The following is an 18,928-nucleotide window of genomic DNA, read 5'->3' as shown; positions in this document are numbered from 1 at the left end:
CATATGATTGGGTAAGAGGTTGAAGGTCGCTGAAGGCCGAATCCTAAACTGTCACCAAGCTCGGTGATTTTGATTCCCAACATTCTCCCGGGCCTCGAAATTAAACGGAAAATCGAGCTAGAAACAATCAAATAAATCAAAATTGTCGAGTAAATTGTAGAATTAAATGAAACTAAAGTACATAAGCGTTGAAAATAATCATTGTAGATATATATGAATCATCGTAGTCATGGAAAACAAAGCTTACTAAATATAAAGGATACATGCAGTAAATCGATAGGAAATGAATGCATTGAACGTTATAGTAATGCAAATATCGAAAGTCACGAGATAATTAAAAGTTCAGTAACAATGATAAATAAGAGTTCCTATAAATACAAATAACATAGTGTTCACACGTCATGTAACAGTTTGTTACAAAGAATTGTAGAAGAGTTCATTTAGACTTGGTTCATGTCCGAGATACGGTATCGTGCAACAACAGCGGCAGTCCGTTTTGGGCGTGGTTCAATGTTGTTACCCGAAGTTCGAGGATCAGCAGGTAAATCCAAATGCGTTGTGTCTATATTTACACGAGGTATATCCATGGTTGTGACGTCGGCGTTCATTTCTAGTGGATATAATTTGTTGATAGGTCTGTTTGTACGTCCATTCTTTGTTCTAATAGACGCTGATCGTACGAGTTTGTCTCTTCCGTAGACGAGTTCCTCGACAACTGCCATCGGCCATTTAATGCGATGGTCAATATCATTGTGGACGAGGACGACGTCTCCGACCTTGATTATATTGTCTGTTTTGCCGGTTAACTTGTGATTCTCGCGTAGTGCAGGTAAATACTCCGCTGTCCAGCGTTTCCAGAAATGCGCGAGTAATCTAGCGAGATGTGCGTACTGTTTGTTTACGTCGTCATGGTTACTGAAGGTCGGGTCGTTGAGTTCATCGTCGCTTATTTCCGGGTAAGGTAATATTGTCATTTGACGTCCATGTAATAAATGAGATGGAGTTAATGGCGTAGCATCGTCGATATCAACGGAAACATAAGTGATTGGACGGTCATTTAGAGTCGTTTCAATTTCGGTTAGTACAGTTCGTAATTCTTCAAACGAGATATAGGATCGCCCTAATACCTTTTTGATTGCGTTTTTTGTCATTCCGATGAGCCGTTCCCAGAAACCTTCATACCATGGTGCACGTTTAGGAATGAAGTGCCAGTGTATGCGTTTGTTAGCTAGATATTGTTTCACGTCCGGAGAGTCGAATAATTGATTCAGTTCATTAGCGGCTGATAAGTACGTGGATGCATTGTCCGATATTAGTTTTCCTGGCAACGAGCGTCTGGCGACAAAACGGCGAAACGCGAGAAGAAAACTTTGTGTTGATAGATTGGGCATAAGTTCTAAATGTACGGCTCTCGTCACTGCACATGTGAATAAGCATACGTATGATTTCGTTTCTTTAGCTGTCTCAGGAGATTTCACGTGTAGAGCACCAGTGAAGTCTACCCCAGTCACGGTAAAGGGCGAAGTTATATTCACTCGACACGATTGAAGCGGTGCTTGTAGTGGTGTCTGGTAGGGCTTCCCGCTTACTTTACGGCAGGTAACGCAGCTGTGTAGAAGTCTACCTACGACTCGGCGTATTTTCGCGGTCCAATAGCGCTGACAGATATGAGTCACCGTTGATTGTACTCCGGCATGAAGTACACTTGCATGGGCGTTTAGAATCAGAAGATCGGTATACCTGTGATTATTAGGCAGAAGTATAGGAAATTTTGTGTCCGTACGTAAGGGAGCATTATGTAGCCTCCCACCACAGCGAAGTAAACCACGTTCGTCTACGAAGAGTTTAAGTTGTTTCACAAGCGAGCCATTTTTTTGTCTGTTGATGTTGTAGAGATTTAATGGTTTCATAAAACGCGGCTTGTTGTATATCCTTAATCCACACGTGTTCAGCGCGTTGAATTTCTTCGGCTGTGAGGTATCCACTTTTCGGTGTTTGGTTTCTGTGTCTTGTATTAGACATAAATCTTAATACCAGTGCAGTTACTCGGAGTAATTTGTTTAGAGAGCTGTATCGTGTCGCATCGACCACGTGCTGGATTCCTGTTTCGGTAGGAATGTTAGACTGAGGGGTATGTTCAAGTTGGCCTTCTGAAGTGTCGGCTGTTGATATATGATGAACAGCACTGTCATATAAATCACAGATTGGCCAGTCACCTTGACTCAACCAGGGGGGTCCATTCCACCAAAGATCACAATTTTCCAATTTCCGGGCGGATATTCCGCGAGATATCATGTCTGCAGGGTTGTCGGTCGTTGGACAATATTTGAAATTACATGGAAACTGGTTGATCTCTTTGACGCGATTCGCAACGAATGTGGGTAGTTTCTTGTTGCTACCTATCCAATGCAGGACGATTTGGCTATCCGACCAAAGTGTGCAACTCGTAATGTTCAACTTGTCTTTGAGCGCGTTGAACACAAATTTCATCAGCCTAGAAGCGATTAAAGCTGCCATTAATTCCAAGCGTGGTATGGTTAATTCTTTCATGGGCGCTACACGTGTCTTTGACATAACGAGCGAAGTTTGGTTGTCATAGCGACGAAGATAAGCGACAGCACCATATGCTTTACTGCTAGCATCGGCAAACACATGTAATTCAACATTCTTATTGTCATGAATGTGTGAATTTATAGTTCCGTCATCGTTGAAATATTGGCGTTTAATTTTAGTGTTCCGTATTTCATTTAAATCTTCAGCGATATCAATCCATTGTTTGTGTATGTTCTCGTCTACAGGGTCGTCCCAAGCGAGTTTTCTTTTCCATAAATCTTGAACAAACAATTTTGCCTTTATGTGTACTGGAGAGAGATATCCAAGGGGGTCGTACAAGACGGCGGTTGTCCTGACGACCTCGCGTTTAGTAGTCAGACTGACTGGCTGTGGCGAGCCGACTTTCTTTGTATAAGTTAACTGGTCGGACTCAGTTAACCAACGGATTCCAAGAACGTTAACCGTAGAATTAGAATCAAGAGCATTGTCCTTTCTTGCTAGTGAACGGAGTTCGTCACAATTTGATGCCCACGAGCGTAGATTAAATCCACATGAATTCATAAGTTGGGTAGCATCATTGTAGTATGCAGATGCTCCAATTGTGTTGTCAGTCCCTGTAACAATATTGTCCACATAGATGTTTTCTCTGAGATCATTTGCGGTAGAGCTGTCGAGATTATTTTCTAAATGCGTTTTGACGACAGCATTTAAAATAAACGGAGAAGAAACAGCACCGAATAATATTACTTTGAACCGGTATATTGTGAACGGACTTTCGGGATCGGACGGATCCGTTAGCCACATGAACTTGGTAAACTCGCGATCATCGTTCTCTAATCCAACCTGCAAAAACGCCTTCTCTATATCACTAGTTAATGCAAAGCGGTTGACGCGGAAGCGAAGTAGAATTGAAGTGAGATCATTCAGAAGGGAGGGTCCGGTTTCTAAACAATCATTTAGACTCGGAGAATCACGCGATTTACAACTACAATCATAAACTACTCGTATAGGTGTTGTAATTGAATCCTTTTTCACTGAGTGGTGCGGTAAATAATGGCCACGTGTATTGTCGTCATCTTTTACTTCTTCAATGAAGTTTCGGCTTTTCTGATCATTGATGATTTTATCGTAAGTTTGTAAAAGTTCCGGTGTCAATTTACGGACCATGGCGCGAGTGCGTTTCTCAGTGATGTCGTAGTTGGTGGGAAGCGGTGGGTGGTCACGTTTCCAGGGTAACCGAGCTATGTACTTCCCGTTTTCCACTCGCAGATGAGTATCACGAAAGATTTCGAAGTTATCAACATTAATGTCCGATTTCGACGAGTCATCTTTGATACCGATTGTTTCTAAATCCCAATAACTTTGTAGTTTAGATTCTTCTTCGTATACGTGTGTCATGACGTGTAATGTGGTAGCGTTAGTTTCCGATGATATTCCTTGACGAATTGGACCGGAAAGTAAGTATCCAAACTTAGAACTTACAGCGGTCGGGCCTGGGCCGCGTATAACGTGATCTTCGACAAAGTCCCAATAGAAATCTGCTCCAATCAATAAAGAAACTGTGAAAGAGTCAATACTTGAAACGGGTTGCGCAAGTTTCAATGCGCGTAAATGAGGCAAGTTGCGAATCGACGGAGTAACAAAGTTCTTCATTGGTGTTGAGATTTCGGGCACTATTAAAGCATTAATGTCACGTTTGGCCCCTGTAATAGTGTGTAAAGTAAGTGTCGCCACTTCCAAAGATCGCGCACGAGAATTCTTGTCTCCAAATGCGGCGAGGTGTATCACTTCAGAGCGAATAGATTTAATCCCAAGTTTTGAAGCAAGTTCTGTAGTAATAAAAGATCGCGTGGCACCTTCATCGAATAATACGTTAGCGTGAACTTTCTCGTAGTCGGCAGAGATCGGAATAACGGCTGTCTTCAGAAGGACTGGCCCGGTCGGTAATTCGCGTGGAATATCTTCAAAGTCGGCTTTGGCAAATTGAACGTGGGTTTCAACCGCATGTGACGCGGCATTTGGCGTTTTCGACGAGTTCGTGTGTGAATTTGAGTTCGTAGGCTGAGTTGAGTGAAGAGCGGTGTGGTGTTTTCGTTGACAAGTACGGCAACTAAACTTAGATTTGCAGGCACTTACGCGATGTCTTCCGAGGCAATTAAAACATAAATTGTCCCGTTTAACTACCTCCATTCGTTTATTGCGATCGACGACAACTTTGCAGTTATTTGGGCTGTGTTCTCCCTTGCAGAAAGCACACGATCGTGGTTTCCGTGGTTCTGTAGACGTTCCGGCGTAGAACGCAGCGGTGACGGGTGGTTCAGTAGGTGGTTCGCGGTCAAATTCGTCGAGCGAATAACCGGCTTGTAATGCGTCAATTTCCTTAAGGATAGCTTCACGTAATTCGCAAAGTTTCCACTCACAATTGCCGTGTTCCCGTGCAATTTGTTTTCGGACGTAACCGGGTAATTTCTCTAGCATAATCGGCACAAGTAGATCGCCGTACGAGTCTTCTCTTTTTCCCAAAGATTGGAGACCGCGAATATAACTTTCAAGACTGTCATAAAAATTTCTCAGGCTGTTGAGATCACCCGTTGGTTTTGGCATCTCCCATAGCGATTTCATGTATGCGGCGATGATTTTATGGTTTTGTCCATAACGATCAACGAGAATCTGAATGGCATGTCTGTAGTTAGAATCCATGGTCAGTTGAAGGCCTTCAATGGCGCGAGCTGCTTCGCCTGTAAGTTGCGCACGTAAATATTGGAACTTTTGGACTTCTCCGAGATTAGAATCATTGTGTACTGCAGATTTAAAAGCATCGTAGAAACTCACCCATTGAAGTATATTACCATTAAATGTCGGCAGTTGAAGTTTTGGCAGGCTTATTGTTTTCGGGGCAGTTAAATACATCGCCTGTGCTGTATTGTCACCGCTTGTACTGGGTGTAACTGTCGGCGGGGTTGAAACTGTCGGTGGGGTTGTTTCCTCTGTTCCGTGGCTGGATGGGTTTGTTGGTTCCCTGCGCTTTCTTTCGATTAGCCGTTGAATCTTGAATTTACTTGCGTAGACGTCATTGAGGTAGTCACTGGAATCTTCTATGGTACTTTCGATATCGTCTTCCTCTACCAGTTCTAAGATACGTTCATCAATGGATTTCAGTATATCATACCTCTCTTGTATCAGTTCTTGATTCGAGGTGAGTGTCTCGATGGCCACGAACTTGTCGGTACTTTCGAGTTCAAAGGAGGCGATGACTGCAGGCAGTGCTTCTGCCTTGTTGAGTAGCTTCGTCATCTGTGAGCGATGGCCATTTCTTGATCTCTTCAACTTGGAGAGTGATGTCGCGGAGACTTGACTTGGATTTTGTTTATCTGCCATCCTGGTCTCGGCACCAAAAAATGTGGAGTAGGTTTCTTCGGATGATGGCAAGATACAGAAACGACACCAGCTATTGACAGTTGAACAGATTTATTGAAACACTATTGAGACACTACAAAGACAACACTTATATACATTCTTAATTTTGGCGGGAAGGGTATCTATTACACCGTTATCATTGGTCAGTAAGGATGCGCTATGACTGGCTGTTTTTTACATCCGGCCATATGGGATTGGTCACATCGGGGAGACATATGATTGGGTAAGAGGTTGAAGGTCGCTGAAGGCCGAATCCTAAACTGTCACCAAGCTCGGTGATTTTGATTCCCAACAGCAATTAAGAGAGAAGAAAGACGATGTAAAATCCATGATTGTGAAATGATTGGGGATGAAAACATTACCTATTTCATTGTCAGTATAGCATTATCAAATAATGTAGACAGCAATGTTCCTCAGCTCTCTTTATTTATTTATGAGCCACTTTTTCAAAATGTTAAGTGTTCATGAAAAATGATCTGTTTTAGTCTTGTAGTATTGTCTTTTGCTCTTTTGGACATTACCTGACTTTTGTTTGTATACGTTTCAAATAAATATCATATCATATCATATCATGCATATTTGTATGAAACATTGCCCCCTTTATGCGGATCTGTTGTATCTATTACATATATTAAAAATCGGGTAAAACCATGAATAACAATTGGCCAATGCAACAGACTTAAACTTCGTGTTGAAAACTTACTTCCCAAAACACACTACTACGCTATCACATGATTCTTGCGTAGACTTAGCGCAAACCCACGGGGCCTGTTGATTCAAACATCAAAAGCTATAGCGTATATATAACGGCATTCGGCATCGCCAAAACTCCGTACAAAAGACGTGCTTGATTAACGCTTCTGACTGGAAAGCCAGAGACTTGACCAATCCCCTGATCTGGTGCATGATGGGATGGGAGACCGTCTGCTACAAAAGAAAAGTAAAGACTATGAATCATTTGGTGGATAACGCTATTGTTAGTCAGCCGATCACCAAGTTGCCCGGCGCCCAACTCCCAACTCCAATTACAATTGCTTACACCTCTGTTAAATATCTAAGCTTGTCAAAGGAATATGTTATCCACCAAATGATGCAAGCAATAGATGGAATAACATAGTTTCTGGATCTACAATCTTATAGGTAAACAGTTTAGCATATACTTACTGCAGTATATTTGTAAACATAATATCGATATACCCCGTGATATGATTGCTGGGACATGATTCTCGCAATATGGTGACACTGTCTCTAAATGTAACCAACGTCGGGTATGCTGATGTATAATGTTTCCCGGTCAAATCTGTTTAGTGACACTTCTAATGGCACGTGTTCTATGATGTGCAGAGGAGGGGATAAACAGTGTCAAACAGCTAGATGATTGCATAACGAACCCAAGACTAAACTAATGCCCCGAGTCCAATGTTACTGCTCTGTATACAAACCGAACAATACATGTATAACACAATATGTAGATCGGTTACCAGATCAATACCAGTGTAAGCACAAACTACTGGCTCTAGGGCGATATGCAAGTGGACATTATTTCTTACCTGATTATACTCGTAATCTCAGTTTCCAATAGTTGTGTTCACGCAGAGCTCCTTAGCACGGGCTAAGAGGTCAAATTCCTAATGCTAATTACGGATAAAATCTGATCCGATTTTAAGACGCGGTCCAGGCCCTTTAATAGCATGGGCTAATGAAGTGTACGCGAACGCTTACCCCAGGGCTAAGCGCCCTCTGTGACGACCTTTGGATGTGAATGTTATGCACGTGATCAAATATATGCAACTTTCTTATTTCCAAATGGTAACCGAGCTCAGACGTAACAAAGACACAACCTAGAAGACGCATAAAAAATGTTCAAATCCAAGAAACGAAAAGTTAATTGGTTAAGCAAATCTGAAGTTTTAGAGGAATGTTGCTTCGTCCCATATTCGTATAACGACTCTATAGACTTTCCCAGAAGTAACAAGACGGTGCAAAAATACTCCTGCTTTGTCAGACTGAAAACATGTCAGTTTGCTGATAGTCGATAGGTACACGGATTTTCACTCGAGCACTGGTGATGTCCAGATCAGAAAATGTGCATATCGCTCAGCCCGGCACCATCTCACAACCTTTTTCCAACACTAAAATAACCGCTAATTTTATAACCATATCAACAAAAATGGCAGGGCCATGAATCAGACTACTAAACAAAACAAATAGAAAGAACATCTTTTTGCCCATGTTGTGTGCGTTGCAAGGTGTTCTGGTCATCGTCTGTATTCGACGCCTTGACTTCAGAGCCTCAGGTATTCATTTTTGTGCAATTTTCGGACGGCCTATTTTGCCAACACAATTTCTCACTTCTTGAAATACTGGCCTTGAACTCTTCAGGTGACCGATTTGATTGGCGCCCGAGTTGTTACTTTGGACATTGGGGTTAACTAACTAGTTAGCTCACTAGTATATCGAATGTTTTGAATTGGATTTTAGTAATAACTGAACTAGTAAAATATCGGCGAGCGTTTGTTTAGGATATAATTATATTTTATTTGATATTTCTTTATTACGCAGTTAAATGACACAGCACAGATACAAACTAAACCATATGACATGTACAATTTAATGATGTGGTTTGTATAGCATTCAGTACACTCGAGCGACCTTGTAATTACACAGAGATCGACACGATTCGTTTCTTTAAATAATGATTTAATACTAAGAATATAACTGATAAATCGCAGTGTATTTCCTCACATCTTGGTGGGCTATATTCAAGTATGTAGAAAAAAACTATATATTGGCGGCAGTCAAATTACAATCATCGGTGGGTTCGTCGTATATACAAGAATGAAATTTACCTGACACTAGTTACAATGAAAATGCACGTTGTACTAGATCGGCGGTATGTACGTTCATAAAATAGGATAAGATAGTTAAACTTTTTGCGCACGTAATGTATAGTACGATTACGTCGAGTCGAGTTGTTTAGACCAATCGATTACGTCAGAGTGGTTCTAACATGTGTATGTAAAATCCCGAGATGGTGTACTAGTTTAGTGATCATATCACGACTAACTACGTACTACAATGGACAAAATGGTGTGTGTCTACTTGAAATGTCAATACGGAAGCATTTCACAGAATGGATGATTTGTAGAAACAATTTAGTGATTTCTCTCTAATATATTTAAATATAGAAGGTGCAGTTTTCAATAATGACTTTTATATTATTAGTTTGAAATTCAATACCCATGAGGCGGCTGTAATTAGTAATTAGTACTGTGAAACTTAGGTCAGCAACTCTAATAAAACTTAGAGTTCGGGAAATTGAATTCATACCAATACTCATTCGAGACAATGGAGGTCAGTCGGTCATGGCGATAAAAACAGCTCTTTAAGCGGAGGAGTCGTCACCTGCGCATGCGTCAAATGGTCATAGCGTCTCATTGTTTACAAACAAGCGACTATCCATGAGCCTTTGCGTTTTAGCGTGTGTTGTTTTGCCGCTTGGGACCCAATTCCCGCGCATGAGAAGGTGACCACCCGCTTTAAAGCGCTACATTCGTCGCACAGCGCATGTTCAAATTTCATGTAAACAATGTATTTTACACGCGTTGCGTACGTCGCTAAAAGTCCTGTATCGAACACGACACGGCGCAACGACTGTAGTGCTGTAACTTGAGGCCGTCCTAACAGTTATTTAGCAATCGGCGGGATACATTTACATGCTAAATTAACATATATTAAAACAGTAATATATTCATTACTTGATATAAACAAAATACATAAATTATATTCTTAAATATAATAGCTCCATTTTGACTTTTGAAACAATCTTTGAGGACGCTTAACAACAACAAAATGTTCAACACCTAGAGTCCGAATACGCCCTCAACGGAAAGATCTAGAGTATATGTGTCTTTCGCAGTTTGATGGCGCTCATTCAATAAACCGCATACTTTATTTACACACTTGTACTTCGGCTGTCCGCGAACATTCTTTGCATTTGACGTAGCAACACCAATGGTATCGACACTGGCACTGTTCTACTATTGTTATCACCATGCTTTTGTATCCTCGTCCGCAGCACATTAAATCACACCCATCGTTTCCAATTGACGTCTTGTTACAAAACCTGAAAAAGATATAAATTATAAGTTAAAAATTATCGAGTTTGAAGAATACGAAATTGTAAGATTTATATAACGCCACGTATCAAAAGAATGTTTATAAGCGCTTCACAGAACAGTAAAAATGTGTGTTTAAAAGGGGCTAATGTTTTTATATGTTCATGTTTGTTGGTCTTCATAATCAAACGAGAACCTTGTAAATGTTGCAGTTTTATGATGATATTAGATATTAATGACGCCATAGAGTAAATTATTTCGCGATGTAGCAAAGGTATGAACGGGTTGTTTAGTTTTGCCTTGAGTAAGATATTTCCTAACTGAACTGATATACTTGATGTGAAAAATATCCAAGCTCATGTGATTGCAACCGAAGCGCCCAGGTTACGTAGCGATGTTAATGGATTTATAAAAGAGTCATCCAACTATACAGATAATATGTCCTATTTTGTCATATTGTGACGTTGCCCAAAAACAGCAAATAAGACGTCATCCAGCGATGGATTTCTTGGATAAGAGTGTCTATAAGGGCAATGTTACGATCCATATCATCAGCTTTAAATGATATGTACAGCTGTGTGTCATCAGAGTATATATATATTGTTGTTAGATAATAAATTTCATGAGACCATACAGAGAACGTATAATAATCGCCATTGTGTAAACTACAGTGTGTGGGTAAAAGATATCGAAAGATCGTGAATTTCTGATTAGCCAGAAATAAAAACAAAACAAAACAAGCACTTTATGTACCTTCCCACCGTTCCCAGTGATCCAGTTTTTTCATTTTGTCGGCAGTAGTCGGGTGAATTCGTGAGGTAAATTAGGTCTTGTTCGGTGAATTTTTTCAAGTTCGTATCAACGGGTACTAAATTATATCTGTTGCCAACTTTTTCACTGACAACTTCGGTCGCACCTGCATACTTCCTTTTTAGTTTTGATCCTATTTCTTCCATTTCTGGCAGTGACTGCCAGCATGTCTTGACATTGCACGAACCAGACACGCCATGACACTTGCATTTCCTCTTCATGTTCTCTTGAACTGTCTGTAATAAACATAAATTGGGTAATACGAATGCGGCGACGGATTGTAAGAATCGTACTTAATTATAGACTGGGAGCAAAGAATGGTCTGGCGATGATCTACAGGCTTATTTTTAGCGCAACAACATACTCATATAATACGCAACTGCGCAGGTGCTTTGTACGTACTATTAATGTATTACGTACTATAAATTTACCCGGTGACCGTAATACTTGTAGTCTGTATTGCTTCTTTATGCTTCACTAATAGGTGTACAGCGTAAGATATGACAAGCGGTTCGCAGAACTAGGTTGAAAGCAATAACGATGGCAGTCATGTAGAACTTACCAAAAGTCCTGCTTGGTTATTATGAAGTCCCATTAATGATTCTGGTTGATTTCTCTTTCTTTTTGTTCGCAGTGGTGCATCGGCAAAACGTGCACTGAATGACATACCATATCCCACATTATCGCTGCACCCTCCCCAATGAAAATCGGCGTCCGCCTCTTCTGGTGGCGTACGTCCACATCCGCACTTACTGATGGCACCGGAACTACATTCAATTGCCATGGAGTATGATATTGCTGCCGCTGCCAGTGCGTATGCGAAGGCGGCTTCTCGCGTACCTATTAAATATAATAATAATTACATTGTATAACAGCATCAGTGAAGTCGATCAACCACATAAAGCTTCACCTCATGTATCCAGAACATGAGCACACCCAGTATAAATGATTCAATGTATTTCTTATATATCTGAATTTCAGGCTCAACACGAATGTCACCCAATAATGGGTTGGTCCGTATTTGACCACAAGTGTTGGTATAAATGTGCCCATATTCGGTTACTTGTTATAACGCTTGGATGGGCAACCCTTACAGATGGAATTCACAAGCCTCGGGCTATACATAATTAATTTCGCATAACGGATTTCAGATGTAATTTGTTCGACGATACGTATTTAAACATCCGACCCCCAGACGGCCGCAGACGATATCCTGTCTGCATGTGGACTGTCATGTTGATGGATATTGAAGTTCTCTAATCTTTTTATTTTATAAATCAAACGTACGTTGCGATGTACTGCCTTCATTTACCCAAAGAGGACGAGTTTTTCACATGTGCGCATATTTTAACGCATATAGCGTGTCAAAAGTAATCGTTTTATCAGTGGTCACTGCCAATCTAGTTTTTTTTCAGACAAACTGCCAAATAATTAGCATAAAATTACAATTTAGCAGTGGATTCCATAGACCTTAATAAAAACACACATGCCACAAAACAAGTTCATTTTATCCACCAATTTCTAAGATTTCTCTCATAATATATATATTTTTATCCCTTGAGTATTGTTCTACCTCAAAACCGGAATGCCAATAACTTGAGTGGTGAAGGAGAACATACAAATAAGAAGCAGGCATATATACGTTTCATTATGAGAAAATAACGGTTCTAGCCTAAATTCGACATATGTTTTACATATTAGGGTAATATTTAGTGGGTCGTTTAGTTTAGTTTAATAATTAATTAATTAATTTATGTGCTATTCATTCACTAGGGTGAAATCACGTATAACTAACTGCATATGGAAGTTTCTATTGTCACAATATACCCCAATTACATGTCGAAAATGCATTCAAGGACGCGCTTTTAAAGTACCTACTTAGCTTAAGGCCACGTTATGGAATTAGCAAGAAAGGCTAATGAACTGGGCAATCCGTTACCTTTATCAAGATCCGGTGTGAAATCGGGCGCTGTGTTGATACTAGAGCAATTCCATCTTCGGTCGGCAAACTGTTTCACGCACGTTTGTTTCGTTAGCTCCGCCGCCTCCACGATACCTTCCATAGAGTCTAATTCTTGTCGACATATTTTTTTCTGTGCCGAGACCATTCCGGCTTTCGCCCGTCTACATGACGATGTTTGATTCCAGTACAGTTTAGGTTCATGACCAGCCAATGCACTATAAGAAGAATTAAGAAAACATTCAGTCAGAAAGGGAAAAGTAAACTGAGGAGTTGGGCAACAACAAAAACATTGTATAGAACAGTCACAAGTAATATGCAGTGTATGTCCTTGCATTCAAGTCTATCATCAAAGAAACGAAGAAAAACGAAGCAGCATGGCATTATCTAATACAACATTTAATTGAATTAGTATTGATGAGTTAATTTGATGCACCAACTTGTAACGTTTGCGATCGGTTGCACTATTTGACCAACAGTGGGTTTATTCACAGTAACGTAGTATGTAACTCAAATATATAATGTACAAGTAATGATGCGAAAATGCTGACCGACCATGATATCAAGAGGCGCCTTCACCGTAACGTTTAACCGTCTCAAATAGACCCCATATAAATGTTGGACGTGTTATATTTAATATATATTGCCATAGGACGTGACCAGAGTTCGATATTGTGTATCACACAACGAGTCAGTATATTATTTAGCTGAGGATTAACCAACTGACTTGTTTTTTCAACACGAATAATCTGAAAACCGATGAATGCTTGATGTTATGGTGGAACAATGATGCCAACTGGGGGCAAATGATCTCCCCTACACACCTTTATCGGCGTCTTTTCAAGTCATTAAACTACGCTATACGCATTCTGAATAACGAAGAATGGATATCAACGATGAATATATGGTTTTCAAAGACAGTGGTTGACCTGCCTATATCGTCCACCCAGTTAACATTATCGAAACCATGCTTCGACGAGGTATATCGATTTCGGTATGTGTTTTGCCTATAAAACAATGTGACTTAGCTAAACAAAGGAAATCATTCTCCGTCATCATCATCAACAGCAATAGCGAGGAAGACGATAACAAAAAACACCACATCATAACTAAACAACATCGGCAAAATACGATCGACGGAAACCTGTAAGGGCACATGCCGTAAGTGTTTTCTATGTAGTCGGTGTCAAACTATGACTCACTTGCTGATTATTATGCGTCAAATTGAAAAAAATAGCGGAAAGTGCACTTTTTATAAATGAATATATATAGAGAAAAAACGGTTGAATGACTGACAAAGCATTGAATTTAAACGGATATCGGTAGTTACTAACTAAGTGAATGAAAGTGAAATCAATTAGCTACAATCTACTGAGACACATGGGCTACTTTTTTCTACTTATTTTCTTTCAATTGAGCGATTAAATACCTCATCTGAAAGAGTTGAAAGCCTCTCAAGGGGTCTGACCCAGTATTATGCAAACCCATAAATGCTTCCACAACAATCGAGCTTTATTGCGGATTTTTTTCGCTCGAATTCATCGATTTAGACCTGTCATCGGGGGAGATTATGGAGTCTTATTCTTCAGCTGCTCAGTCGTCTTAAAGAACACAAGCCCGCCTTATAGTCACTGGTATTGTCTACTGCCCATTTATAGCAAAAAGAGAATGATAGTATGTACATATACGAGAATTGGTGGTCGATGCAGTTAATTAAAGTGTATATGTATTATATTATTTTAAATGCCAGTGCATTGACTGAATGAAAGTTGATGAACATGATATACGTTATATATGTAAATAAAAGATGGATTACAAAAAATACACAATTTATGTTTGTAAGTTCAAGGTATTCATACTTGTCCATGATGCTAAATATGCTAAACCATCATGAAATGTGATATGGCAAAAACAAATTCTCAATTCCTGTCTCAAATTACATTTAATAAAATACAGATGGTCGTCAAGTTTGTTGCAATTTCTGGAACAAACTTTTGATTCTGTGTATATAAAATGAATTACAGCAACCGCCTGGAGCATACGCTGAACACATCGTGGAATGCATATTGTCAGAATTGTCGCTATAGGCTCTCAACGTATATATGGGATGCGTGTTATTGTATAACCATTGTCGGATTATCGCAGTTAAACGAGATTATAATATAAACAGTCCATTAAACATAACAATTATATCCGATCGCATAATATTATTTACCTAACAGACGAATCCAATTTCATACAGTCAAATTTACGTCTGTTTATGTTTTCGAGGACAAGTCGTGTTCTCATGCAATTCACTACGATCTGTGGCGTAATGTATTTACGGAACACCTTCAAGGGTAGGCATAGCGTACACTGCTTACGTAACGGTGTGGCAATTATCTACTCGCTCTTTAATTGTTTTACGTAAAGATAAAAATAAAACAATGAGGGGGACTTCTCTCTGAATAAAGCCGTGACACCAACTCCTGTTTAAATGTGTTGGAAGTGGCGATTGATATTAGTTGAATTTCTCTTACTAGGACCAGTGTTTGTCGCATTTGAGTATTATAGTATGTTTGAGGATTCCAAAAGATAGTTAATGGATCATGCGACCCAATAATGTTGTTTCTTGTGGAACTGTCCACCACTTTGCCAGGCATTGATATGAGTGACGCTTTCGGTAAAGTATCAGGGTTTAATTTGTACTGATCCCCGAGACTTGCCTGCAAATTCCGGGTATAACAAGTGTAGTTATATTGAGAATATTGTCTGAGATGAAGAGAGAAAAAGGAAATAAAAAACTTACAGCCATTGTATAGCGTAACTGGAATGTAGTGATGTCGTCATCAGGGTGGCGAAGACTAAAACTGTTACAGTAGAAGACAATGACCACACCATATCGATTGTCGATGTTCTTAGTATTACCGTTGACGAAGTCTACTATAGGACAATCACGGTGAATATTCTTCTTTGGTGTTGGACGATATGTTTGGAAGTGTAGTGACCTGGACGAAAACAAAAATACTGAGTTAAAAGTGAAAATTTATAAGAAATACATGATCAAACACGTGACGAATTTACGTATGACGTCGTCGCTATGTATGTATTTTACAAGAACTACATATGCAAGTCAAAATCATTCAACTTACACACACAACTATCAGTACCGACGGTGTGATGTGAACGTGTGTAAGTGGTGGGCGGAATATTGTACACTAGCTTCTGCTCACACGAACGATGTGATAGCGTGGAGTGCCTCGGTGGAATGACGGGTCTGAGCCCCACCTCTGTTTTATACACCCAGAAAGGTAGGCAGGGAAATTGACACTCGTACGAGGTAACAGACAAATGTTTGTCACAGTGAACCCCTCGTTAGCACTAATAGCAGCGATCACTGAAGAAAATGAACTCATTTGTTTTAATTGTAGTCCATCGTTAAAAACAAAAGCACACTCACAATGTGCTGAATGGTAAACAGTTTGGAGTGGCAGAACAAATATTTACTGTGCTCTTTTTACGGACGATTTTCAATGCAGTTGACAAACTGTCCCTGTATGCGTGTTTCCTTTGAAGAACTTTCAGAAAGACCGACCACTATGGTTTGATTGCTTTAATCCCCGTTTGTCGAGTTTAGTACAACTTAAGTCAGTTAATTTAGTGGTTTACAGAAAACCATGGAGCTAGAATGGAGCTCCATGAGAAAACATTGTCATCAAGAAATGTTTAAAAAAAAACATCCACACGTGCTCTTTTCCAGACATTTGCCAGACAGTGTCAAACGGGGTGCGAGTCTTTCATTTCGCATACGACAGTCTTTATCGAATAAGTACTGCCTTCCATCACCTTTCCATGCAGTGAGACTGTCAACAGCTGCATGTCGTATTTGTCTATTACACGCCAAATCTTGGGTCGTTTGATGGTATGACAACCGCAATTATGTTGGTACTCTCCACGACCCATTAAACGAGTAAGATACGAGATGAACGAATGCCACGCCATTACGCTATACCTGAGTCGTACGTTAAAATATTTACTGAGGTATCTCAGTATGAAAAAAATAACAGTAAAAAAATGCCGGTATGCCATTCAGTCATACAATTAAATGAACGTACTAAGAACGTTATGGACTAGTTTTCTAGGACGGACTCGGTCGTACTGCAAGTTGTGTGTAGTAGTATCAATGTCGCTTGTTGGTGTTCACCGTATTTAGCGAAATCGTACTACAAGTACAATATATATCTGTTTGTAAAGTCAACTAACCTCGGAACATTTCAAACGGTATTTTGATCCCAGATCACAGCGTTGAGTTGGTTATTGTAACGAGCTACGTATTCATCACGCTTACCATCGACAATGATATGGTACAAAAATGACCGTCGCACAGCGGTCCTCTCCGATGGTTTCCGACGCTGATACTTTCCCTGGTGGTGCAATGTGGAGATCCCACAGTCAAGTATATCGTCGAGGATCACCACACAATATCATAAAGCGCCCTGTCAAAAATACAGTCACACAGGCGAAGAGACTCGTTGTAAACACGTATGACTCTGTGTGATACCAGAATGATTATACCAATAGCAGAATGCCTCTTTGTACTTGCCAGTGCCAGTGATTGCATTGAAGCCACCTAAAAGACAGAGATGGGGGCATACATAGATAATACTATTCTACAATGGACGTCAATGGGTCCATTCGTCGAGTCAAACTTAAATTACTCCACGCATGCGTCGTCTGCAACAACTTTCATCCGCATATTCATCCTTTAGTGGAGGATCTCCGCCCAGATGTGCCGTGACAACCTGGTCACTATGACAACGCCTTCCGCGTAGATTCACAAAAACTGAAGCTTTAGTGTGAGATATGTTCTATTAGATATTTCTTACAATGTGCACGGAGTAGAAATGGAGAGGATTGAAAACAAGTTTGGAAAGCACTGCAGGTGGCCTACTTGAATTCCATCCACCTAATAGCATCGTATTCTTTCCAACGGACCCACAGCACATATTTAAAAAAAAGAAATCAAAATCCGTTACTAAACAATACTACCCTTGACTTTCACTCATGCTTAAATAATAATATATCATTTCATGTGAATTGTCATATCGCGCATTCAGACTATGTCAGAGTTCGGAACCATTCGGATATATTTCGGCATTGACAACAAAATAGAATTTCTAGTTTTTTAATGCGACTTGAAGGACGTGAATGGTAGTATACATACATCTCCATAGCGGTTTTATTCGATATACAAGACATAGTGAGGTCGATGTTGGATATTCTTATTCGCGAGGTACTCAACTCTACCAGTAGTTCGTCATTGTGAAAAACTAAGACGAAAATCCCACTAATACAAAAGAATAACTATACGCTATATATAACGACATAAAATAAAATTTCAAAAACTTTAACTGAACTTCAGCTTACTAGTATAACGCATGTCAACAGTTATTTTTTTTAATTCCGAACTCCGTCAGACAAACCATTATCTGTATTACAGTATACTGTAACGTTGATCTGAGAATATATGGCCATAACAAGAATTTATCCATTATAACCCAATCACAGGCACGACACTGTAATCAAACGCGTATCGTACGCCTGGAATCACAGGCACGACACTGTAATCAAACGCGTATCGTACGCCTGGAATCACAGGCACGACACTGTAATCAAACGCGTATCGTACGCCTGGATGTAATGTTTTTTTCAAAAATCATAACAGTCAACAAACTCAAAATATATATATACTCACGATATATATACTCCTAAATAAGCTCCATTCTCCGTTATATTTAATTTCTACACCTCCTCCCATCGACCTTTACTGAGAAGTTTAATGATATAACCTTGAGCTAATATTGGGTACCGAATATTCATCACATACACAATGTAAAGAGGAAACGACAAGTTTCGAAAATGCTAGTTTACACTGAATTATGTATGTATTTCCATCGTACATCCCAGATTCTGTTTAGGTCTATGACCCGATCAACTTCAATGAATAGACACAAGATAAACAATGCAACAACGCGTTCAAAAGCCGCTAATGTGTAATCAACTTCTGAATTGTGCAAATAGCTGAGCGTGG

The 18,928-nt window shown here is 39.8% G+C and overlaps 3 protein-coding genes across 3 annotated transcripts; all 3 read right to left on the bottom strand.

Moving 5' to 3' along the window:
- Positions 1-440: 440 nt before the first annotated feature.
- LOC146750891 (uncharacterized) lies at positions 441-1,391 on the bottom strand. Its single transcript, XM_085497882.1, has one exon. It carries the CDS (start codon positions 1,389-1,391, stop codon positions 441-443), a length of 951 nt encoding a protein of 316 aa, XP_085354008.1.
- Positions 1,392-1,845: 454 nt separating this feature from the next.
- On the bottom strand, positions 1,846-5,931 carry LOC146750890 (uncharacterized). Its single transcript, XM_085497874.1, has one exon. It carries the CDS (start codon positions 5,929-5,931, stop codon positions 1,846-1,848), a length of 4,086 nt encoding a protein of 1,361 aa, XP_085354000.1.
- Positions 5,932-8,653: 2,722 nt separating this feature from the next.
- Positions 8,654-17,498, bottom strand: Wnt11 (wingless-type MMTV integration site family, member 11). The gene is given in 6 exon segments (NM_001168021.1): positions 8,654-10,096; positions 10,842-11,134; positions 11,461-11,738; positions 12,838-13,076; positions 15,647-15,845; positions 17,101-17,498. Coding segments are annotated over 5 exon segments (1,077 nt in total). The 5' UTR covers positions 15,739-15,845; positions 17,101-17,498; the 3' UTR covers positions 8,654-9,921.
- Between the last annotated feature and the right edge of the window lie 1,430 nt (positions 17,499-18,928).

The sequence above is a fragment of the Saccoglossus kowalevskii genome, chromosome 1, assembly GCF_978046115.1.
Source record: "Saccoglossus kowalevskii chromosome 1, keSacKowa6.1, whole genome shotgun sequence".
NCBI lineage: Eukaryota > Metazoa > Hemichordata > Enteropneusta > Harrimaniidae > Saccoglossus > Saccoglossus kowalevskii.
Note: the sequence above shows the minus strand (reverse complement) of the source record. Positions and strands in the feature narration are given on the sequence as shown.